At 37.6% G+C, this 23,985-nt stretch overlaps 1 protein-coding gene across 3 annotated transcripts in view; it reads left to right on the top strand.

Annotated features, from left to right (window-relative positions):
- The window catches only part of TBC1D23 (TBC1 domain family, member 23), a 95,624-nt gene that overhangs the window by 6,890 nt on the left and 64,749 nt on the right, over positions 1-23,985 (top strand). For all 3 annotated transcript variants that reach the window (XM_011999900.1, XM_011999902.1, XM_011999901.1), the window contains exons 2-5: positions 11,131-11,242; positions 13,291-13,396; positions 15,123-15,327; positions 22,985-23,108. In XM_011999900.1, the coding sequence (XP_011855290.1) occupies positions 11,131-11,242; positions 13,291-13,396; positions 15,123-15,327; positions 22,985-23,108 (547 nt within the window). The remainder of the gene's footprint in view (positions 1-11,130; positions 11,243-13,290; positions 13,397-15,122; positions 15,328-22,984; positions 23,109-23,985) is intronic.

Genomic DNA, 23,985 nt, shown 5'->3' with positions numbered 1-23,985 from the left:
CTTTAAACAGTTTCTAACCTTTGTTTTGAAGCCTCTGTGCATCACTTTGTGATGCAAAAGATTTATTCGTCTCATGTATGTGTGCAATTTGAATACCAGAAATCCTTTATTTTGTGAATTCCATTTAGAGTAATAACCATCAGCATAAAATTCAGTGAAATCCTCTTATGAAAAAAAATCTTCTCTGATGGTTTCAGTCCAGCTTAAAAAAAAAACCCAATATGTATTTCTTTGTCGAACTATGATCCCCATTGGCATAGTACCTTTGAGAATTGTCCATATGTTGCAAAGTGTTGCCACTTCATTTGCTATAGTTGTTTCTTTATAACAACTATGTTTCTGAAATGATAGTTTCAAGACAAGGAATGTTGGTGACACTTCTTTTATCGTTACACTTTGGATAAAGTGGAAATTTGTAATTCCATAAATTCATACCACTTTCTGTCTTAGGCAAAAGATACACTCTATTTTTAGTTTCCAAATGCTGGGGGTAAGAAAACAAGGATGCATTTCATAGTGCCTTAAAAATACTGAAAAGTCACCCCATATATATAGATAGAAGGGAACAGTGTTGAGGATTTTTGTTTTGAGAAAGCATGGAAGAAGAAAGGATTTAGAGTACTCGCTGAAGTTGACTGCTCATTAGAGAAATTACTCTCCAATTTTGTAGTCAAAATCTTACAGCAAATGCATTGCAACATTATACATGTAGTTATGAGAAACTTTTTTGTGTCTGTCTTTATTTTTTACTTAGGCAACAACTGAGTTTTTTTCTTAGCAGAGAAAGGGGCACCATTGGTCCCGTTGGTGTAATTTGATCTACATGGATTGTAGATCAAAAATAAATCTAAGATTTAAAACACCTGTTCCATTTGTAGTTAATTTTAGTAGCTTATAAAATAACATTTCTGTGATCTCTATCTCTTTTTGCCTATTGCATACAGTGATGAAATACTGTAGCTGTTAAGTTTGGCTTGTCAAGCCAAGAGGACTAGATTTAGCACCTTCTTTACTTGGCCCAAGATCATGATTAAAACACAAATTCTAGGGAAGATTACATTATTCATAAGGGAATCTCCCAAAGCTGTTTTTGTGGATCTGGTCCTAATGCAAAGTTTTACAATTTTTTTAAAGCTGATGAATGGGTGTTTTTCCCCTTGGCATATAAATTTGTAACTTGTTAAAATGCTTGTAACAAGCATGTCTGATTCTGACACAAATCTAGATAACTTCACAATTATCAAATTGTATCAAATTGTGTTCTCTCAAGACTTTAAGTTATCAAGTTCTTTTCTGAATGTGCTATCATACTATTCAAATACTTGGAAAGTTTTGATGGTTTGAGGTTGGTGTTTAAAAATAAGTTACACAAGACATACTGTGGTCATTGAGCTCCATGCGCATCTACTGTACAAGTGAATATGTAACAAAGTTATTCTCTTTTCATTTCTACCAAATGTCATACAGAATATTCAAGAGCTAATTAAGGAGTTTTGTTATGGTAGTACTTTGTAACCAGCGTCCTAACAATAGTAGCAAAATAGGTTCAGACAAAGCTTTGGTCCTGATGTCTCATTACCTGGGCATTAACAAACCCCCAGAAATGTGGTGGCACAAATTAAGCCATGAAACCACAATTCAATACATGCAGCTTGCCACTGCTTGCTCACTGTTCCACAGTTTGCTAGTGCTTATGACTAATTAGCTGTTCACTTTAGAACATTTTTAAATAATTGGTCAGAAGCTTATACCTGATTAGGATATATACATGTACAAGCTGGGTTGTCAAGGTTTAATCTGTGCTCACAGTGGTTTACATTCTAAACAAATATGAATAAACTGCACCTCATAGGTGCTCTTACCTCTGTTCAACAGGATTTAGATGATAGGACTTGGACTAGAACCTTGGAATAGCCATCTGGCATGTAAGCTACGTAAGAGCATTGACTTTTTTTTCTGTACTGCATCCCCAGTGCCTCACACAGTGGGTAGCCTGTAGTAGGTGCTCAATATGTATGTGTTGAAGGTTTGAATAAAAGAATACTTATGTCAGGGAAGGAAATAATTCAGAATATGGGTTAGGAAAGCAGAGGAAAATCTAAAAGAGGGTGTTTTAAGGAGACAGTCAAACTTTGCAGTGTTTGTAAAGGGGACGAGAGCTGAGAAGACTAATGACTTCTGAGAGCACCTTTAGTAGAGTGATGGAGGTTTTGGGTGAATGAGAGCTTTTAGTTGAGTCGAGACTACTGTTTTCAAGGAAGTTGAACTATAAAGGGAAGGAGAGAGGTGACTTTTTGATGGGAAGTAGGTTATATTTATATATAGGACCCTTCAAGTAAGTAAATGTGAAAATTTTAAAGGAAAGGAGATAATCACAGGTTATATTTTTGAATGCTAGAAGTACTTTCAGTGAAGATTTCTGAGTTCTTTTTTTTTCTCTTGGCTCTGTTTAATACTGTTAGCAGACTCACAGGTTTGAATAATATCCTATGCGATAGAAATAACATATTTAAGATGTTTACATGTCAGGCTTTGGGCTTTTATTGATTTCCCAGTAGTGTAGCTTTTGTTTTTTTATTTTAAGAAAACAATAATGAATCTTAGACCTTGATCACTTTAAGACACAAAATTAATTTTTTAATGTGGTAACTGGATTTTCTTTGTAATTTCTCTGTACTCTGCTGTTAAGTGTAGAGTGATTACATATATTATAGGCCCTACTTGGTCCTTTTAAAACTGCTAGTCTTTATTATTTTTATAATTACAGAAAAGGATTCAATTTTAAGAATTTTGAAGATTAGTAAAGCTGACTTAGCTTAGTTGATAGACTGAGAGGCTTCATGAATTTAAGACATTTTTTTTTCCAACCCAGAAAACATTCTATTAATATCTTAGTGTTTTAGTTTTGGTTAAGAAAGAAGGTGGAGATGATACAGAGAGTGGCCCCTATGGAGTGGTGAGGATCGAAGAGGGATGAGAAGTGGAAGGGGGTTAGCAAGAGAGGGAAGAGATAAATTTAAGATGAGGGAAAAGTTGTTACATATATTGTCAAGAATTATTTGTGAAAGGAACAACCAAAAGTTTGGTAGCTGGATGGAAAGGGAAAGTGTGGGAACGTTTTTGTGGTGAACATTGCTATTTCTAATGACAATTTTTGAGCATATTGTCTCGGAGGAAAGAGCCAGTAGAAAATAGACTGGAATAATAAGTTGCTTATGTTTATTTGTTTGTTTTTGGAGGGGGCTGAGATCAAAGGGAAGAGAAGCCTGCTGGCCTATATTTTCTCTTTGGAGTCATAAGTAAAGTCACATGAGGTAAAGTGGCCGGGTAAGGAGTCTGAAGTAAGTGGTGAATAGGAGATTTCAAGGCACTATTGTTATATGATAGCATCATAGAGTTGTCTTATTTTCCCAAGAAGCCCACAGTGAGTAGAGTATAGGAACAAAGAAGGCAGACTGGTTAGATTAATCTAATGTTAGGAATTTGCAGCTTTCTGAATGTGACAGAAAGACCAAGGAGTGAAGAAGTCAAGAGTGTTGTCAAGAATATGCTTTAAGTTTTGGGCCATGGAATCAAGACTGAGGACATAAAGTGAAGTCACAAGAAGACTCTTTTAACTAATCCATGCCACCCTTCCATCCTTTACCTTTGTCTCCATCCACAGGGAGGGTAGGGAGGATGCTTACTCCCTCAAATTAATTATTTTCTCCACTCAAAAATTGAGCCACATATTTTTATATCTTTTATGTTACTTCCAAGTTTATCATACTGAAAACTTTTAAAATACAGTTTGTTGTCAGCTATAAGTTGAACTTGTTTAGCCTGTTTATACTTGCAATATTAAGTATTGGAGAGCTAGAATGAAACAGTTTAAAGTAGCACATATGCCACGTTGTTTCCTACTTAATGATTCTGTAAAGTATCCCTTCTTAAGTAGCAGTTACTTAATACGCTAAGCAAAGAAGTAATATGTTTGAGAACATGCAGTATTTCATTTTCCCTTCCTGCCTTAGATTGCTAGGGGTAATGACCTCCAGAGATGACACAAACAAGTGGGAAAACATTCCATCCTCATGGATAGGAAGAATCAGTATTGTTAAAATGGCCATACTACCCAAAGCAATTTGTAGATTCAGTGCTGTTCTCATTAAACTACCGTTGACTTTCTTTGCTGAACTAAAGAAAACTATTTTAAAATTCATATGGAACCAAAAAAGAGCCCAAATAGCCTAGGCAGTTCTCAGCAAAAAGAACAAAACTGGAGGCATCATGCTACCTGACTTCAAACTACACTACAGGGCTACGGTAACCAAAACAGCATGATACTGGTACAAGAACAGACACATAGACCAATGGAACAGAATAGAGAACCCAGAAATAAGACTGCACGCCTACAACTATCTAATCTTCAATAAACCTGACACAAGCAACGGGGAAAGGATTCCCTATTTAATACATGGTGTTGGGATAACCGGATAGCCATATGCAGAAAATTGAAACTGGACCCCTTTACACTGTATACAAAAATCACCTCAAGATGGAAATCTAAAAACTATGAAAACCTCAGAATAAAACCCAGGGAATACCATTCAAAATTATATTTTCAGTATAATTGAGTTTATTATAAATATATATGTCTATAAATATATATGTCTGTAAATACACACATGACAAACTGAAAAGTAATTAACAAAAAGTGATTATCTCATGGTAATGAAATTGTGGTTGGTTTTTAATTTTTTTAACGCATTGGCAAAATTGTCTAAAATGATTATTAAAAAGTCATTTTAAGAAAGTAAGCTGTTGTTCAGTAATAATAACAAAAGTAATAGTATTCATAGATTCTGTTTATTAAAGAATTATGTAGCCAAGCATTGCACTGAATGTTTTGTGTTCAGAAACTTATTTAAGCATTAACTGACCCTATAAGATAAGCACCGTGGTGCTTTTTCCTTTTATAAGGTCACATGGCTGTTGAAGGGCCAAAATTGAAACCCGGATCTGACACTGAACCTCAAATTTATGAATTTTTATAATACATTAGGGTTGATTTTTTTAATTGTGGTAAAGTATACATAATGTAAGAAGTTTACCATCTTAACCATTTTTCAGTGTGCATTAGTATTAAGTACATTTACATTGTTGTGCATATAATCTCTAGAACTCCTTTCATCTTGCAGAACTGAAACTTTGTTAAAGAGCTCTGCATTCTGCCATCCCTCTGCCCTGGTAACCTCTATTCTACTTTCTGTCTCTCTGAATTTAACTACTCTAAGTACCTCATATAAGTGGCATTGTATAGTATTTGTCTTTTTGGGATGGATTTATTTCACTTACCGTAATGTTGTCAAAGTTTACCTATGTCGTAGCATGTGTCAGAATTTCCTTCCTTTTTAGGCTGAATAATAGTCCGTTATATCTGTACATAAAGTACACCCCCCCATTTTGTTTCTTCATTCATTCCTCAGTGAATGGACACTCGGGTTGCGTTCACCTTTGTGCTACTGGGAATAATGCTGCTGTGAACATGTGTATACAAAAGTCTCTTTCAGACTCTGCCTTCAGTTCTTTCAGATATTCCAGGATATGGAATTGCTGAATTGTATGGGACATTTATTTTTAATTCTTTGTGGAACTGTCATACTGTTTTCCATAGTGGCTGCATCATTTTGCATTTCCACTAACTGTACACAAGAGTTCACAGCTTTGTCAACACTTGTTATTTTATGTTTTTGAAAGTAGTAGTCATCCTAATGAGTGTGACGGGTTCTTTGGTTTGGTTTTATTGTTTTTTGTTTGTTTGCTTTTTGAGACAAGGTCTTGTTCTGTAGCCTGTGTTTTGAGACAGGGTCTCATTCTGTAGCCCAGGCTGGAGTGCAATGGTGTGATCTTGGCCTTACCACAGCCTCTGCCTCCTGAACTCAATTGATCCTCCTGCCTCAGCCTCTTGAGTACTTGGGACTACAGCCGCACACCACTACAACTTGCTATTTTTTGTAGTTTTTGTGGAAACAGATTTTTTCCATGTTGCCCAGGCTGGTCTCAAACTCCTGGGCTCAAGCCATCCAACCAGAAGTGCTGGGATTACAGGTGTAAGCTACTGCTCCTGGCCTGGTTTGAGTTTGGTTTTTGAGTGAGGTTTTAATAGACTTGATCTTTAAATTCTTTCAGACCTCTTGAAGAATAAATAATTAATAAATAATACATATGTATCATACACTTAACCAGTTGAACTACTGATACTTATGTTCAAAATTAAGATAATTATAATAACCAAAAAGTTGAAAAAACTCAAAAGCCCATTATGTGATGGATGGATAAGTAAAATATGGTATATTCATATACAGTGGACTATTTGGCAATGAAAAGCGTGTACTGATACATGCTACATTATGGATAGATGTTGAAATGTTATGCTAAATGAAACCAGGCATAAATGCCACACATTATATGATTCCATTTATATGAAATATCCAGAATAGGTAAATATGTAGAGACAGAAAGTAAATCAGTGGTTGGGAGAGACTGGGGACAGGATAGGAGGTGCTGGTGGGGAGGAATAGTGAGTGACTGCTAAAGGGTATGGGGTTTCTTTAAGTGAAGACAGATACTTGTTAAAAAAAAAAGGGAGATGAACTAAGTTTTGTTTCTTGTTTTTGTGCCCTGTTTGGCGAGAGAGTGTGTACATTTAAACAGTTTTCATAAATTTTGAAATGATGGGAAAAATAAGTTTTTAGAACATGGTTGGGAGGAAAACCAAATTTAGAAAAATGTTAATATATAGTCATTTTTTGCTAGTGGGAGATTTTCTGTAACTTTTTAAATTTTAGGAACAAAATATATGTAATCCAATTGCTTTTAAAAATCATAATTTTTGTATGATTCAATATGGTTTATTCAGAAAATTACAAAATTTCTAATAATTAATTATAGAAGCATTTGGAAATGCATATTAAATTTGGTAGTGCTTGAAAATTCGTGCTTCCTTCTCCCATACCTTGTGCAAATGCTTCCATATGTTATTCACCATTTGGTGGAAGAAGAAAAATCCAATTCATTTGCTAGCTTAAACATTAAACTAATTCCATGTAAATCTAGTGACATTGTTTGCCTCATTGTAATTCTGAAGGAACTTGGGCTACAATGCTTAGAGTAGGTGATTTTATCATACAACATCAGGTGAGGGGATATTCTGTTATGTTTTATTTAGGTTTTGAAAATATGCTATTGATAGATCATGACAGGAACCTGTGGTATTATACCAACACATGTTAATAGTTTAAAAGTCACAGAGTCAGGAGGAGGTGAGTTTCTCCTTCCTTCCAACCTCAGAAGCATTGGATTTGGTCTGTCCTGAACTTTCTGAGCAAAGTAGATAGTTTTGCTTATTTTTTGTATTTCTTAGAATAAATGGAGAAGGCCTGTACTTTTCTGTTTTAAAACCTTGTCTGGATGTCCAATGTAACTGTACCAACCTTTAATTTGTAAGGTCAGTGAGAAGCTGCTGTAAGGTCTAAGAAGACTGAACAAAACACAGTCCACCTACTCATACCACACCAGATATGGATTTTGCTTTTGTGTATTAGAATTGTATTACTTGTTTAAAAAGTAGAAACTTGGTTTAGGGGAAGAGGAGAGAGCTAAATGCCATAGAATTCTTATCTCTGCTTGATCCTTCTATGAATTATTTACCTTAACAATTTTCAGCTCTTTACTACTTTTATAAGCACATTTATATTGTCGAAGGTCTAGTAACTGTACCTTTGGATGCCTTGTTCAGAAAATCATGTTACTTTTAATTATTTAGGTTTGTAAGAAGTATCTTTTACTACTTAAGGTGTAGCATTTTCTGGTCTTCAAAGGAGCCCTTGCTGATGGTTCTACTGCTGGAGAGCACATTCGTGGTTCCCTGGGGACAGCATCAAAGAATCCAACAGCAGCTGTATCAACAGAGATGTGCTTGTACATTGTTATGATTTTAAAAGTACTTTGAGGATTGGGCATTTTACAACAAAATACAAGCTTTGTTCTCGGGAATAGTAAGGGATTTGGCAAAATTATTTCAAAAAGAAAAGAATTTTGCACTAAAAAGTGAACAATTCTAATTCTTCATTCATCTAGTAAAATAATTTCATTTCAGTAAGTAGTGTTTTTAGTCCCTCATTATTTGATACATTTGACTGTTTAAATATATAGTATTTTTTCACCAAAGATGCCATTACATTTTCTTTGTTTCATGGTTACTATCAACCTGCCTTGTACATTTTGGCCAGAAGAGAATAGATAAACCCCAGTGTTTATCAGCTGTAGACCTGAACTGTCTCTCAACAGTAGACTTGAAATCTTTTTCTCTACCTCTCCCTTCCAACACTTTGGTGACCATATAGCAAAAGAACTAAGTGTTTCTTGTGTGGTCACTAGTTATCTTCTGTTCATATGAATTTGTAGTAGCTTTGTCAAGGAACCTTTCAAATTCAACAAGTACTTTTCTGTTGAGTATGATCCTATGTGATTACATTCTCATGTAATTCCTTTCCCTTAGGAGAGCAACATTTTATGAAATATGTACATTTAAACTAATATTCTTAGATGCCTATCAGTGGGGAGGTTTTCATTGTCTTATTGAAAAAAATGAAGAGTGGGAGTAATTTATTTTCTTCAGAACCACAAAAATGGGACAAAAATCCTGATTTCCTGATCCTAGTGAGATGAACTGCCTTTTGGACTACTTCAAGGAATGTTATAAGTTGTCCAGGTCATGAAGCTCTTAAAAATTTGTACAGATTTTTAATGTGTGCCGAAATCGTAAACAGTGACTGAAACCTCAGTTTTTGAAAATTCCTAAGGAATTGAGTGATTTTTTGTTTTTTTTTTTTTTGAGACGGGGTCTCACTCTGTTACCCAGGCTGGAGTGCAGTAGCGCCATCTCGGCTCACTGCAGCCTCTGCCTTCTGGGTTCAAGCGATTCTCCTGCCTCCGCCTCCCAAGTAGCTGGGATTACAGGCACCTGCCACCACGCCTGGCTACTTTTTTGTGTTTTTAGTAGAGATGGGGTTTCATCTTCTTGGCCAGGCTGGTCTTGAACTCCTGACCTTGTGATCCACCCACCTTGGGCTCCCAAAGTGCTGGAATTACTGGCGTGAGCCACTGGGCCCGGCCAGAATTGATAATTTAACTGGTTATTTTCTGGCTAGAAAACAATATATACCTTTGTAAAAGTATTCTTTTAATTATTTTTACCTTATACAAATGAAATTAAATTCATACTTTTCTCCTAAACATAGTAGACGGAACAAAACTGCTTGGTAATTTACTTGATGATTGTTGCAGGAAGTCAGGGACCCCGAACAGAGGGACCTGCTGGAGCCACAGCAGAGGAATATAAATTGTGAAGATTTCATGGACATTTATCAGTTCCCAAATAATACTTTTATAATTTCTTTTGCCTGTCTTTCTTTAATCTCTTAATCCTGTTTTCTTCATAAGCTGAGGATGTACGTCACCTCAGGACCACTATGACAATTGTGTTAACTGTACAAATTGATTGTAAAATGTGTGTTTGAACAATATGAAATCAGTGCACCTTGAAAAAGAACAGAATAACAGCGATTTTTAGGAAAAAAGGGAAGACAACCATAAGGTCTGACTGCCTGTGGGGTCAGGCAAAAAGAGCCATATTTTTCTTCTTGCAGAGAACCTATAAACAGACGTGCAAATAGGGAAGATATCACTAAATTCTTTTCCTAGCAAGGAATATTGATATTAATACTCTGGGAAAGGAATTCATTCCTGGGGGGAGGTCTATAAATGGCCGCTGTGGGAATGTCTGTCCTATGTGGTTGAGATAAGGACTGAGATACACCGTCGTCTCCTGCAGTACCCTCAGGCTTACTAGGATTGGGAAACTCCATCCTGGTAAATTTTTGGTCAGACTGGTTCTCTGCTTTTGAACCTTGTTTCTTCTGTTAAGATGTTTATCAAGACAATATGTGCACCGCTGAACATAGATATCAGGAGTTCTGCCTTTTGCCTTCAGAAGCATGTGATCTTTGTCCTGCTTTTTGCCGTTTGAAGCATGTGATCTTTGTGACCTACTCCCTGTTCATACACCCCCTCCCCTTTTGAAATCCTTAATAAAAACCTGCTGGTTTTGAGACTCTGGTGGGCATCACGGTCCTACTGGTATGTGATGTCACCCCTGGTGGCCCAGCTGTGAAATTCCTCTCTTTGTACTCTTTCTCTTTATTTCTCAGCCAGCCAACACTTATGGAAAATAGAAAGAACCTATGTTGAAATATTGGGGACAGATTCCCTGGTAGATGATGTGATATTATTCTTTTTCTTTAATATACCAATAGATCGTTTTTCCCCTGTAACATTTATTTAATACTTATTTTAAGCTAGGCACTGCTCTAGGCATGATATTGATATAGTCATTTACTAAATAGTCTCAGGCTGCAGTGTTTTGAATTCTTGACTGAATTGAGCATAATGTTAAGAACATGAATTCAGGAACCAGACTCTTAAAATTTGAATGCTGGCTCTACTGCTAATATGACATGTGACCATAATATGACATGTGACCATATACCATAATACTGGTAAACACTTTGAAAGAATAGTAACTTTTTAATACCAATAAAGTTATTTCTTCAGTTGTCCCCTAAATGTCTATAACCCTTCTTTGCCTCCATTTTTGCATCTGTATGTGGGGTCGGTAATGTAACCTACCTCATAGGGATTGTTATAAGGATTAAAAAGAACACATAAAGTGTTTGAAATAGTGCCCCACACATAGTTGCTGTGTAGTCATTACCACTGCTAGGAACACTATTATTACTATGACTTCACAGTGCTGTCAGCCAGCTTACCCCATCTCCTCTTTAAAGTAATCTAGGAAAAGACAACGAAACTGATTAGAACTAAGGGTAAAATGAGAGTAAATTGACTATATGAAGCCTGAGATTTCCCACCAAGAAAACATGTTGTGTATGCCTTGGCATTACATTTTGGCTGCTGAGAACTTTTGTGTCTTAGACAAGACTTTAATAGGCCATGCTTATAAATGAATCTTGAATAAGAAAAAGTATGAAGTAAGGTTTATTTTAATAAATAGGACTTGTTTTTTAGGGAAAAAGATCTTGAAGAAGCTCTGGAAGCAGGAGGTTGTGATCTTGAAACTTTGAGAAATATAATTCAAGGAAGACCACTGCCTGCTGATCTGAGGGCCAAAGTTTGGAAGGTAACTAGAACCTAAAATGAATAAACTGTAATCACTGAAGAATAATATTTTTAAAAGTTTGTTGCTTCAGCTGTCTTAGTTGCAGAAAACTTTATTATCTTATGAGCATGCCACATCTAGAAGATTTATCAAACAGTAGCTTATTAAAATGTGTGTTTCTGTAGTGTTTGGTATATTTAACAATAATGGTTTAGATTTTGGAGTGTAATATATGCTTTTGTAGCCATTAGAAATGGTGTTTATGGGGCCAGGCGCAATGGCTCATGCTGCAATCCCAACACTTTGGGAGGCTGAGGTGGGCGGATCCCCTGAGGTCAGGAGTTCAAGACCAGCCTGGCCAACATGTTGAAACCCCGTCTCTACTAATACAAAAATGAACCAGCCATGGTGGCAGGCACTTATAATCCCAGCTACTCAGGAGGCTGAGGCAGGAGAATGGCGTGAACCAGGAGGTGAGGCTACAGTGAGCTGAGATAGCGCCATTGCACTCCAGCCTGAGTGACAAAGTGAGACTCCATCTCAAAACAAACAAACAAAAAGAAGTGATATTTATGAAAATTGTTTCGTGAAACAAGATACAATCAGTGAGTAAAATAGGATGTATATTTGCAGATACAGATCATAGCAATGTTAAAAAAAAAAGAAAAAGTATGCCTCTGGCTGTTGGGGTTATAGGAAATTTTCCCTTTGTTTTCCTCTATTCAGCTATTCACCAGTGCGTGTGTATTATTATTTTTTTAAATTTCGAATTAAGATGTTGTTATGATTATAAAAGAAATACATGTATTTGTGGAAACATGTACGACATAACAACCACAAAGGATAAAATAAAAATCTGTTATCTACCACCTATAGGTAAAACACGTAAGGTCTTGGTGCTTACCTTTTTACCTTTTTGCCCTATGCATATACGTAACAGAAATGGAATTAAAACTGTACATAGCATTCTGAACATTTTATTATAGAAGTTTAAGTACATGCAAAAGCGTAGAACTTGTATAATGAACTCCCATGTGCCCATAACCCAGCTTTAACTGGTATCAACATTTAGCCAATGTTGTTTGATTAGTATCCTCATCCTTTCCTCCACATCTGACTCACTGGACTGTTTTAAAGCAAATCCTTGCTAGCATACTAAAAGTCTGAAACATTTAAAAGAATGGTAATTCCTGGCCAGGTGCAGTGGCTCACGCCTGTAATCCCAGCACTTTGGGAGACTGAGGTGGGTGGATCACCTGAGGTTAGGAGTCTGAGACCAGCCTGGCCAACATGGTGAATCCCCATCTCTACTAAAAATACAACAATGAACTGGGTGTGGTGGCCGGTGCCTGTAGTACCAACTACTTGGGAGGCTGAGGCAGGAGAATCGCTTGAACCCGGGAGGCAGAGAGGTTGTGGTGAACCGAGATCATGCCACTATGCTCCAGCCTGAGCAACAGTGCGAGGCTCAGTCTCAAAAAAAAAAAAACTGGTAATTCCTTAACATCATAAGATAATTTCTTCAGTTGTCTCATACATGTGTTTTTATAGGTGATTTGTCTAAATTTGAATTATCTAGTAGGCCTACCTGTTGCATTTAGATATGTCACTTAAGATTCTTTAAATCAACACAGTTTATTTTATATTTTTTAAAAAAGCTTACAAAACAGCAAAAACATTTTCTCAATTTATTAAATATTCTTCTGTATAATTTTAAAATATACATGGCACAGATGTACTTTTTCTTTGCCAGTACATTCTGTTGTTTTTACATTTTAAAAAAACAGGAAAGATGATTGCTTGTGTAAATTTACATATCTAAATATATAAATATTTTGGGTAATTTATTGTATTCCCTAAATCAACATGAAGAAATATCTAATGTAGGAGGATTTAAAATAATTCTGCTGGTTGTGACATGGCTAAATACTCAACATTTGGTGGAGTATAGATACCTTAATTGTAATCTATATTATTATTTTTAAATTCAGGCCTTTAATTATTACAGCATATTTTCCAAGAATGAGGAATAACATATGAACTAGTCGGTTTTTAAATCTTTCTTCCAGATTGCTCTGAATGTTGCAGGAAAAGGTGATAGTTTGGCATCATGGGATGGTGTTTTAGACTTGCCAGAACAGAACACTATTCACAAAGATTGCCTGCAATTTATTGGTAAGTTTAATAATCATTTTCAAGCAGAGTTAAATTTTGGAAATAATTTTTGGGTTGAGGAATCACTCTTCAGAATTATTTTCTTATAATTTCAGAATATGAAAAAGGCTTGTAAATAGCTTTAGAACTTTTCTTTTGAAATTCTTATGAAATATTGTCTATTGATTTTAAGGGAGTGTAGTTTTGACTGGGTGCAGTAGCTCACGCCTATAATCCCAGCACTTTGCGGGGCTGAGGTGGACAAATCATATGAGGTCAAGAGTTCGAGACCAGCCTGGCCAACATGGCAAAACCCTGTCTCTACTAAAAAATACAAAAATTAGCCAGGTGTGGTGGTGGGCACCTGTAGTCCCAGCTACTTGGGAGACTGAGGCAGGAGAATCGCTTGAACACAGCAGGCAAAGGTTGCAGTGAGCTGAGATCGCGCCACTGCACTCCATCCTGGGCACAGAGTGAGACTCTGTCTCAAAAAAACAAACACAATAACCTAGTTTTTACTGTTTCTTTTGCATTATATGTTAGATTTTTCGTGTACATTTATGGGTTTGTTGTAGTCTTGACTTTGATTTTTGTATAGTTAAAGATCTGTATGATTGTATACAGCCCTCAAATTAAAGAGGAGCTTTGTTGCACAAGTTTATCTATAAATCATAGTTTGTGGTCTGCTATAGAGAAAGTATTATAAATTGTGATTGAATAGGTTTCCAATCACCCACAACATCTATTTCAATTCACAATGTAGATCAATTTAGTTTATTCTTTTAAATTCATCTCTAGTGCTTTGTTGTATTTTTGTTTCTCTTTGCATCATATTTTAGTTAAATTATTGGCTTGATAGGCCTGTGTGTGGTAAGCACACCAGAAACATTATTCGTGGTGTGGACAAAAGAAAGAGAATTTGGTAATGGAGAATGAATTCCTTTCCCTCTTCTTGCCAGAGTTATAGCAACAGCTGCCCATCATAGGGTAGGTGATCATCTGTTTAGAAAACAGTTTTGCTTCCCAGGAATACGAGCTATGCCTATCTTTGCCTATCCCTTTAATTCAGATTGGCCATTCTTATGTTTGACACATATATAGGTCAGGTATTACTAAGTGCTAGTGTTTAGTAAATACTGAATGTATAGAAGTCTTCTGTTTCTTTCCCTTCTCTCTCAATGGACTAGGTACAGAAAACATGCTTAAGTGAAACTGTTATTCTTAATTTTCTTTAAACAACTGTCTTAAAGTTAAAAGACTGTTAGAAGGCCGGGCGCAGTGGCTCATGTCTGAGGTCAGGAGTTCGAGACCCGCCTGGCCAACATGGTGAAACCCTGTCTCTACTAAAAGTACAAAAATTAGCTGGGTGTGGTGGTGGTTGCCTGTAATCCCAGCTACTTGGGAGGCTAAGGCAGGAGAATCACTTGAAACGGAGGTGGAGGTTGCAGTGAGCCAAGATCGTGCCATTGCACTCAGCCTGGGTGACAAGCTAAACTCTGTCTCAAAAAAAAAAAAAAAAAAGGTGGGGGGAGCTGTTATAAAGAGTTTCAACTATGTGTTTTCCTTGGGTTTTGGATCTGTGAACCAATGATTGTTAAGTGTAAGGGAAAATATACTTTCATGTAGTTTCACTTTGTCTTTCTCTAAATGCACTAACATAGTATTATATATTTGTAAACAAGTGTTATGTCCAATAACAGCCTCTAACAGGCCCTGGGTAACTTTATTTTTAACGTTTATTTTCTAGACCAGCTTTCAGTGCCAGAGGAGAAGGCAACAGAATTACTTTTGGATATTGAATCTGTAATTACCTTTTATTGTAAATCACGTAACATTAAATATAGCACATCCCTTAGCTGGATACATCTACTCAAACCATTGGTGCATCTTCAACTGCCACGCAGCGATTTATACAACTGCTTTTATGCCATAATGAATAAGTACATTCCCAGGTAAAATATGATTTAGTTATTGTAGTTTTTTAAAGTGAATACAGGTCTGGTTTGCCTTGAGCTAAAGTTGCTACATTTACTTTGGCGGTAAAGTAAAAGGTTCAAATAATTTTGAAGGTTGTTTGAACCATAATTATTATTTTATTTTTGTGGTTATAAACGTTTTTTAAAAGATTCTTTAGTTAAAAATGTATACTTTTGAAACAGTGGTTATACTGGGGTTGGAGCTGGGGAGGAAGTGGGGACATCTAGGTCAAAAGGATACAAAATAGCAAATAGGTGTGATGAACAAGTTGAAAGACCTAATATACAATGTGGGGACTCTAGTTAATAATAGTGTGTTATATTGAAGATTTTTGCTAAATAAGTAGATTATAGCTGCTTTTGCCACAGAGGGGAAAGTGGGAATGTGAGATGATAGGTACATGATTTTGTTCCACAGTAGTAACCATTTACTATGTATGTGTTTTTTATAACATGCTGTATTATGCACAGAAATTTACTTTTAAAAAAGAATTTAAAAATTAAAAATTTTTAGAGTTTATATATATAATTCTTCCAGTTTATTTGGTGGTATTCCTATTTTAATTTATTTGCCTATAAAATAAAAACATTACAGTGTCCAAGTGGAAAGTAAAATTTTGGAGGTGCTACCTTATTGAGCTTGGAAGGAAATCCTAGAAATATAGGCATTGAACAAGTAAATTGAGGTATGCTAAATGTTAGAAAGGTGAAATATAGAGTGCTATGGGGATGTGTAATGGGGGTGACCTAACTTACCCTGGAGGTCACGGGTGACTTTCCCATGGTAAGTGGCATTTAAGTTGAGACCAGACAGATGTGCAGGTGATTGTGATGGGGATTGTAGTGGGGGTCATGGTTTCTCATGAGGCCAGAAAGAATTGTTGTAGTTCCCAGTGCAATAGATCAGATAGTTAGAATTTTAGTACCACAAGAAACTTTAGACGTAGTCTAGACTAGTGGCTTGGCTGTACAACCTTGAATGCACATTAGAACTATTGGGGGAGCTCTTAAAAATCCTAATGACTATTTGCATACATGAGTAATTAAATCAAAATCTCTTGATGATGGGACCTAGGCATCAGTTTGTTCAGAGCTAACTAATTTCAGCATGTAGCCAAGGTAGAGAACCACTAATCTGGACCTTGATAGTTAACTGACTCTTATTTTTTACTACTTTCTATGTGATATCACACTGTACGAGGTGTAAGTGTTTTGTATGGTTCTCTACCCTGGTTGCTTGTTAGAATCAACTGAGGCACTTTTTCTTTTTTTAAATAACTACTTTATTGAGATATCATTTACATTCCTTAAAATTCACCATTTTAATATGTAAAATTCACTGGTTTTAATTACAGTCACAGAGTTGTACAGCCATAACCACAACCAATTTTAGAACATTTTATCACCCCAGAAAGAAGGCCCATACCCATTAGCAGTCAACTTTCCACTTTCCCCCAAAATGGGAATGATCGGTATGATTCTCTATATAAGGAATCATACCTTATATGTTTTTTGTAACTGCCTTTAATGTTTAGCATTATGTTTTCTAGGTTCATATTGTACCATATCATATTTCATTTTTTTGCCAAATAATTTTTTATTGTATGCATATACCACATTTTATTTACCTGTTCATCAGTTGATGGATATTTGGATTGTTTTCACTTTTTTACTGTTAAGAGTATGAAGCTGTGAATATTCACATACAAGTTTTTGTGTAGACGTGTATTTTCACTTTTCTGGGATATGTGCTTACAAGGGGAATTGCTGGACCATATGGTAATTATGTTTAACCTTTTCTGGAATTGCTGGATTTTTCCATAGCAGCTGCATCATATGTTCTCACCAACAGTCAGTGGAGATCCCAGTTTCTCCACATCCTCGTGAACATTTGTCTTTTTGATTATAGCCCATCCTAGTAAGTGTGAAGTGATATCTCATTATGGTTGTTAACTTGCATTTCCCTAACGGCTAATGATGCTGAGCATCTTTTTATGTGTTTATTGGCAATTTGTGTTTTTTCTTTGAAGATATGACTCTTCACCCAAAGTACTTTTAAAACATACTGGTCCCTAGAGTTTTGTTTTTGTTTTTGTTTTTCCCCAATAAATATTTTGCACTTCTATTTTTCCCCAATAAGCCTTTAGAGTTTCAAATATAAGTGGACTGCAAAGAGCGTTGGTATAGATATTTTTAAATCTCCCCAGGTGATTCTGATGTGTACCAGGATGGAGAATCTCTGTGCTACTTGAAGTCATACTGCTTTATGTAAGGAAAACAGACTTAAAGATACCAGAAAACAAGGCTAAGGTCATGGCAGAGCCAAGACTTGAATTCATATTTAGGGATCATTCTGTTGTACTAGGTCTCTCAACTGCCTGTATTTTAGCACTTCTCATGGCCACCTCTTGCTCTAACAGAGCTAGCAATAGCAAGATACAAGATGTCCCAGCTTTGCCTCTAGAGAATGGTGGTGATGGTAGTTAGGACTAGAGAGGAAAGACTTTTGCATTATGCTTTGTAACATACTGTTGTCAGGTTCTCTAGTTATTGCTTCTATGACTTCCATATGGAACAGCCCTCCAGCCAGGATCAGCATTAATAGCCCTGGAAAGAACCCTGAGCCCACAGAATGCTGCTAGAACTCCATTTTAACATATCTTCTTTTTTTTTTTTTTTGAGACAGAGTCTCACTTTGTCGTCCAAGCTGGAGCGCAGTGGCACAATCTCAGCCCACTGCAATCTCTGCCTCCTGTATTCAAGCGATTCTCATACCTCAGCCTCCTGAGTAGCTGGAATCACAGGCGTGTGCCACTATACCCGGCTAATTTTTGTGTTTTTAGTAGAGATGGGGTTTCACCATTGGCCAGGCTGGTCTCGAACTTCCGACCTCAAGGGATCTGCCCAACTCGGCCTCCCAAAGTGCTGGGAGTACAGGTGTGAGCCACCCCTCCCGACCTAACATATCTTCTTCTCTTTTTTTATTTATTTATTTAGACGGAGTCTCGCTCTGTTGCCAGACTGGCGTGCAGTGGCGTGATCTTGACTTACCACAACCTCAGCCTCCCGGGTTCAAGCGATTCCCCTGCTTCAGCCCTCAAGTAGTTGGAATCACAGGCATGTGCCACCACACCTGACTAATTTTTGTGTTTTTAGTAGAGGTGGGGTTTTACCATTTGCCAAACTGGTCTTAAACTTCTGACCTCAAGTGATCTGCCCGCCTCGGCCTCCCAAAGTGCTGAGATTACAGGCGCGAGCCACCGCACCCGGCCTTTTTTTCTTCTTTTTTTGAGACAGGGTCTCACTCTGTCATCCAGTCTGGAGTGCAGTGGCACAATCTCGACTCACTGCAACCTCCATCTCTTAGGCTCAAGCAGTTCTTCTGCTTCAGCCTCCCAAGTATCTGGGTTTACAGGTACGTGCCACTATCGCCTGGCTAATTTTTGTATTTTTAGTAGAGAGTGGGTTTTACCACTACCATATCTTCTTATAACAAATTCACATATAAGATGGCAGAATCCCGTCAAGCACAGTGCCTTGTAGTTGAGAGCAGCTTTGCAGTGTACAGCTGTTAAATGAATAGATGCTGTTGCAATGGCTGACTCCCAGAGATGCCCCACTTTTTCAGAAGACAAGATCATTAACTAGGCAATTGTTTCTATAGTGTATGCCCCTACTCACTGTGTATTCTGCCTTAGCATTCTTTTGCCTTGTATTTATACAGTAGGGTAAGTATTAAGACTAAGGAGGAGGTAATCTTGCCAGTATGAATCTAGTTCTGTGTCTGGGCACCTGAATTGCCAGTCTGGGGCCTTGTCTGTAAAACTTCCTTCCACCTGCAGTATCAGAAAGTGATAGATTGAGAGTCATGCAAATCCTGGCATTGACCTCACATCTTAGATTTTAGAAATTATTTTTTATTCCCTTTCAATTACATTGTAAGACTTTTTTTTTTTTTTTTTTTGCTTTTTTGATACAAAATCTTCCTGTGTTGTCCAGGCTGGTCTTGAAAACCTGGTCTCAAGTGATCCTCCCTCCTCAGCCTCCTGAGTAGCTGGGACTATACGTGCATGCCACTCTGTCCTGCTTAAAACACTCCTTATTGGCCGGGCGCGGTGGCTGACGCCTGTAATCCCAGCACTTTGGGAGGCCGAGGCGGGCAGATCACGAGGTCAGGAGATTGAAACCATCCTGGCTAACACAGGGAAACCCCATCTCTACTAAAAATACAAAAAATTAGCCAGACGTGGTGGCGGGCACCTGTAGTCCCAGCTACTTGGGAGGCTGAAGCTGGAGAATGGCGGGAACCTGGGAGGCAAAGCTTTCAGTGAGCCGAGATCACGCCACTGCACTCCAGCCTGGACGACAGAGTGAGACTTTGTCTCAAAAAAAAAAAAAAAAAAACACTCCTTGTTAATACTGTTGTGTTAAAACTGTGAGGCCACTGCACTCCAGCCTGGACGACAGAGTGAGACTCTGTCTCAAAAAAGAAAAAAAAACACTCCTTATTAATACTGTCATGTTAAAACTGTGAAACCACTGCACTGCAGCCTGGATGATAGAGTAAGACTCTGTCTCAGAAAAGAAAAAAAAGAAAAAAAAACACTCCTTATTAATGCTGTCATGTTAAAACTGTGAGGCCACTGCCCTCCAGCCTGGGCGACAGAGCGAGACTCTGTCTCAAAAAAGAAAAAAAAACACTATTAATGCTGTCATGTTAAAACTGTGAGGCCAGGTGCAGTGACTCACACCTGTAATCCTAGCACTTTTGGAGGCCAGGACAGGCAGATCACTTGACCCCAGGAGTTTGAGACCAGCTGAGGCAACATAGTGAGACCCTGACTCTACAAAAAAAACTTTTTAATTAGCCAGGCATGGGGGTGTGCACCTGTAGTCCCAGCTACTCAGGAGGCTGAAGTGGGAGGATCACCTGAGCCCAGGGAGGTCAAGGCTGAAGTGAGCCACGATCCTGCCGCTGAACTCCAGCCTGGGCAACAGTGAGACCCTGTCTTAAAAAAAAAAATTAAAACAAATTTTAAAAACTATGTCATTCATTTCATTGACTTTTTTACATGAGGCCTTTTACTTCATTTTCTTTACAGTTTGCTTTTTTAGAGATGGTACCCCTACAAAAATACCACTTGTTGAAATATCAACTTAGATATGGAAGGGGGCAGTATGGCATAATGACTTAATGTCCAGTTTCTGTGTACAAGTCTTAGCACCATCACTTCATAGCTATTTTACCTTCAGTGAGCTGAAGTGAGCTATTTTACCTTCAGTTGAGCCTCAGTTTTCTCATCTGTAAATTGGGTGTAGATTTCATAGGTTTGTTTGATAAAATGTAAGATAAAATGAAATAACTTTGTAAAATGCTTATTACATTGTCTGGCACATGGTATTTCCTCAATAAATAGTTGACTTTTATTATGATGACCTGTGCTTTGACCTGTTTGTAAGTTTTTGCTGATTCATTAGATACATTCTCGCCTCCTTCCCTTGTAATAGTAGAATGTTTGGGAGGCCGAGACGGGTGGATCACGAGGTCAGGAGATCGAGACCATCCTGGCTAACACAGTGAAACCCTGTCCCTACTAAAAAATACAAAAAAAAACTAGCCGGGCGAGGTGGCGGTCGCCTGTAGTCCCAACTACTCAGGAGGCTGAGGCAAGAGAATGGCATAAACCCGGGAGGCGGAGCTTGCAGTGAGCCGAGATTGCGCCACTGCACTCCAGCCTGGGCGACAGAGCGAGACTCTGTCTCAAAAAAAAAGAAAAAAAAATTGTAGAATGTATTTCAGTACAAACGCTGAATGGAGTAAATTTATAGAACTGAGGAATTAGTGAAGCCTACTGGTCTAAATGAAGATTGAGTTAGTCAGCACCTTGTTAACAGTAACACCATACTTTAACCAAACTGTCTGGAAGTAACTGTGTTTGTAGTATTGCTTTTTGTTTTTAACTGTATGGGTTAAAAAGTAACTACCTCTGGCCCAGCGTGGTGGCTCATGCCTATAATCCCAGCAATTTGGGAGGCCAAGGAGGAAGGATCGCTTGAGTCCAGGAGTTCGAGACCAGCCTGGGCAACATGAAGAAACCCTGTCTCTACCAAAAATATAAAAATCAGCTGGGCATGGTGGCATGTACCTGTAGTCCTAGCTGCTTGGGAGGCTGAGGTGGGAGGGTGGTTTGAGCCCAGGAGGCAAAGAGGTTGCAGTGAGCCGAGATCACGCCATTGCACTCTAACCTGAGCAACAGAGCCAGACCCTCTCTTAAAAAAACAAACAAAAAACTCCCCCAAAAAACATGTAATTATCCCCCTATATCCAGTAAGATCCACTACCAAAAATCTAGTATCTTTTAAGAGATTTTTTCCATGAAGTATTCTGTTTGAGTTATCACAAACATGGACACAAGAAAATGAACTAATGTGAGTGTAATAGTATCTTAACAAATCCTCTGGGCTTGAAAGATTTTCTAAGAGTGCTACTTATGTGGGAGTTAGAAGATAAGGCTTCTGAATTCGAGATCAGGGACTGAGCATGGAAGGAGGAAGTAACTGTGCTTCCTGAAGAGTGAGCCTGGTTCATGGACCACATCTGGACCTGCTCCAAGGGTTTGTCATCTCTGGGCTCAGATGCTTGGGTGCCTGGGTAGACGGACAGTACTTTTCAGATCAAGGCTGTGAGTGGCTACTGTGACCTGTGGCAGAGGAGTCTTCTTAGAGCTGAGCAGGCTGAAATGCTTCCTGAGCTGATGACTAGAAACTAGGAAATCCATGACCCAAAATTCATCTGTAGGTGCTTTGTGATTATTTCTAACTTTTATTTTAGGTTTAGGGGTACGTGTGCAGGTTTGTTATATAGGTAAATTGTGTGTTACAGGGGTCTGGTGTACAGATTATTTTACCACCCAGGCAATAAGTAGAGTACTCTTTCTACTTTTGAAGTCTCTGGCAGGAAAATGTGGTATTTGTTTTTAAAAAGGCTTTTGATAAAAATGTTAATGTACATGTTTGGTGCCTTATACTTTAAAACAACATTCAGATTCATTTTTTCCCTTTTGCTCTCACAATAACCCTTTGAAGTAGGACAGTTATTGAATAAGACGAGTATTTTGGCACCTTCTGGAATTTACTCTGAGGAGTTGGTACTTGGGCCACTTCAACAGTTTTTAAGGCCACTATTTCTAAAATGTTCACCTGCCCATTTCAGACTTGTACCTTTGCTAAAGGATATTTCTAATTAAGTATATAAACTGTGGCGCTAACCTGAAGCCTAGTTTTTAGAATTTCCTCTCTTTTGGCAGAGAAGGAAGGACTCTCCAGATCTCCTTTTGGGATCCCAGCCTTATCAAAATAACCTAAATTTGTTTTCAGTGATCCCTGTAGTTCTCTCACTTGAGTGCTGCCTGGGTTCACCTGTGAGAATCTCCCTAGAGTGGCTTTAGATCTACTGTTTCTACAACTTTTGTCAAGTCAGGGACATTGAAAAAGGTGTTAGCAAGAGACCTCTGCCTGCTACTGTCAGGTGGGCTTCCAGTAAATGCTGTGGAGAGTGTAGCAGGAAGACTGGTTATTGATGTGATTATTTCTGATCTATTAATGCAAAAAAATTTTGCTTCTTGTCTTCTAGGGATTGTTCCCAGAAAGGGAGACCATTTCATCTCTTCAGGTTGCTCATCCAATACCATGAGCCTGAGCTTTGTTCTTATCTTGATACAAAGAAAATTACTCCAGACTCCTATGCACTCAACTGGGTAATAAAGTGAAAGTAGGAACATTTAATGAAAAATAGATTTATATAAAGCTATACTTAGGTGGGTTTTTTTTTTCAAGGAAGAGAAAGAAAAGTGCTAATTATAGATCATTACTATTTAAACCAAACGGGTAAAATTATTGGCATTTAAAAATAACTTTTTTTGCTCTTCAGTTGTGTTCAGATTATTTAATATGAAGTTTACTTTGTTTTACATGTATTTGTAAATATAACTAATATTACAACTAATTACAAGTAAATATTACAACTACTTACATATATGTAATAAATATGAATATATACATGTAATATATGATACATATATCTGTTCAATTGAGAACTTTGTTTAAATTGTTGATGGTGTGTATAAGAATTGGTATACAGTCACGAGGAAAATAACTTAAGGTTATCAAATGGTTAATATAAAAGAATATAAAGTATAACCCAGCACTCTATCATTCTGTATTTGTATTTTCAATGGGAAGTCTTACTTTAGGTCAGTGGTCCTCAAACCTTTTAGTGTCAGGACCCTTTACACTCTTAAAATTTGTTGATAATCCATATGGATTATGTTGAGAAGAAGTTAAAACTAGACTAGGCGCAGTGGCTCACGCCTGTAATACCAGCACTTTGGGAGGCTAAGGAAGGCGGTCACTTGACGTCAGAAGTTTGAGACCAGCCTGGCCAACATGGCGAAACCCCATCTCTACTAAAAATACAAAAATTAGTCGGATGTGATGGCGTGTGCCTGTATTCCCAGCTACTCGGAAGGCTGAGGCAGGAAAATCACTTGAATCCGGGAGGCGGAGCTTGTAGTGAGCCGAGATCGCACCATTGCACTCTAGCTTGAGCAAAAGAGTAAGACTCTGTCTCAAAAA

The sequence above is a fragment of the Mandrillus leucophaeus genome, unplaced genomic scaffold (genome assembly GCF_000951045.1).
Source record: "Mandrillus leucophaeus isolate KB7577 unplaced genomic scaffold, Mleu.le_1.0 Scaffold608, whole genome shotgun sequence".
NCBI lineage: Eukaryota > Metazoa > Chordata > Mammalia > Primates > Cercopithecidae > Mandrillus > Mandrillus leucophaeus.
This window is presented reverse-complemented; position numbering and strand designations above follow the sequence as displayed.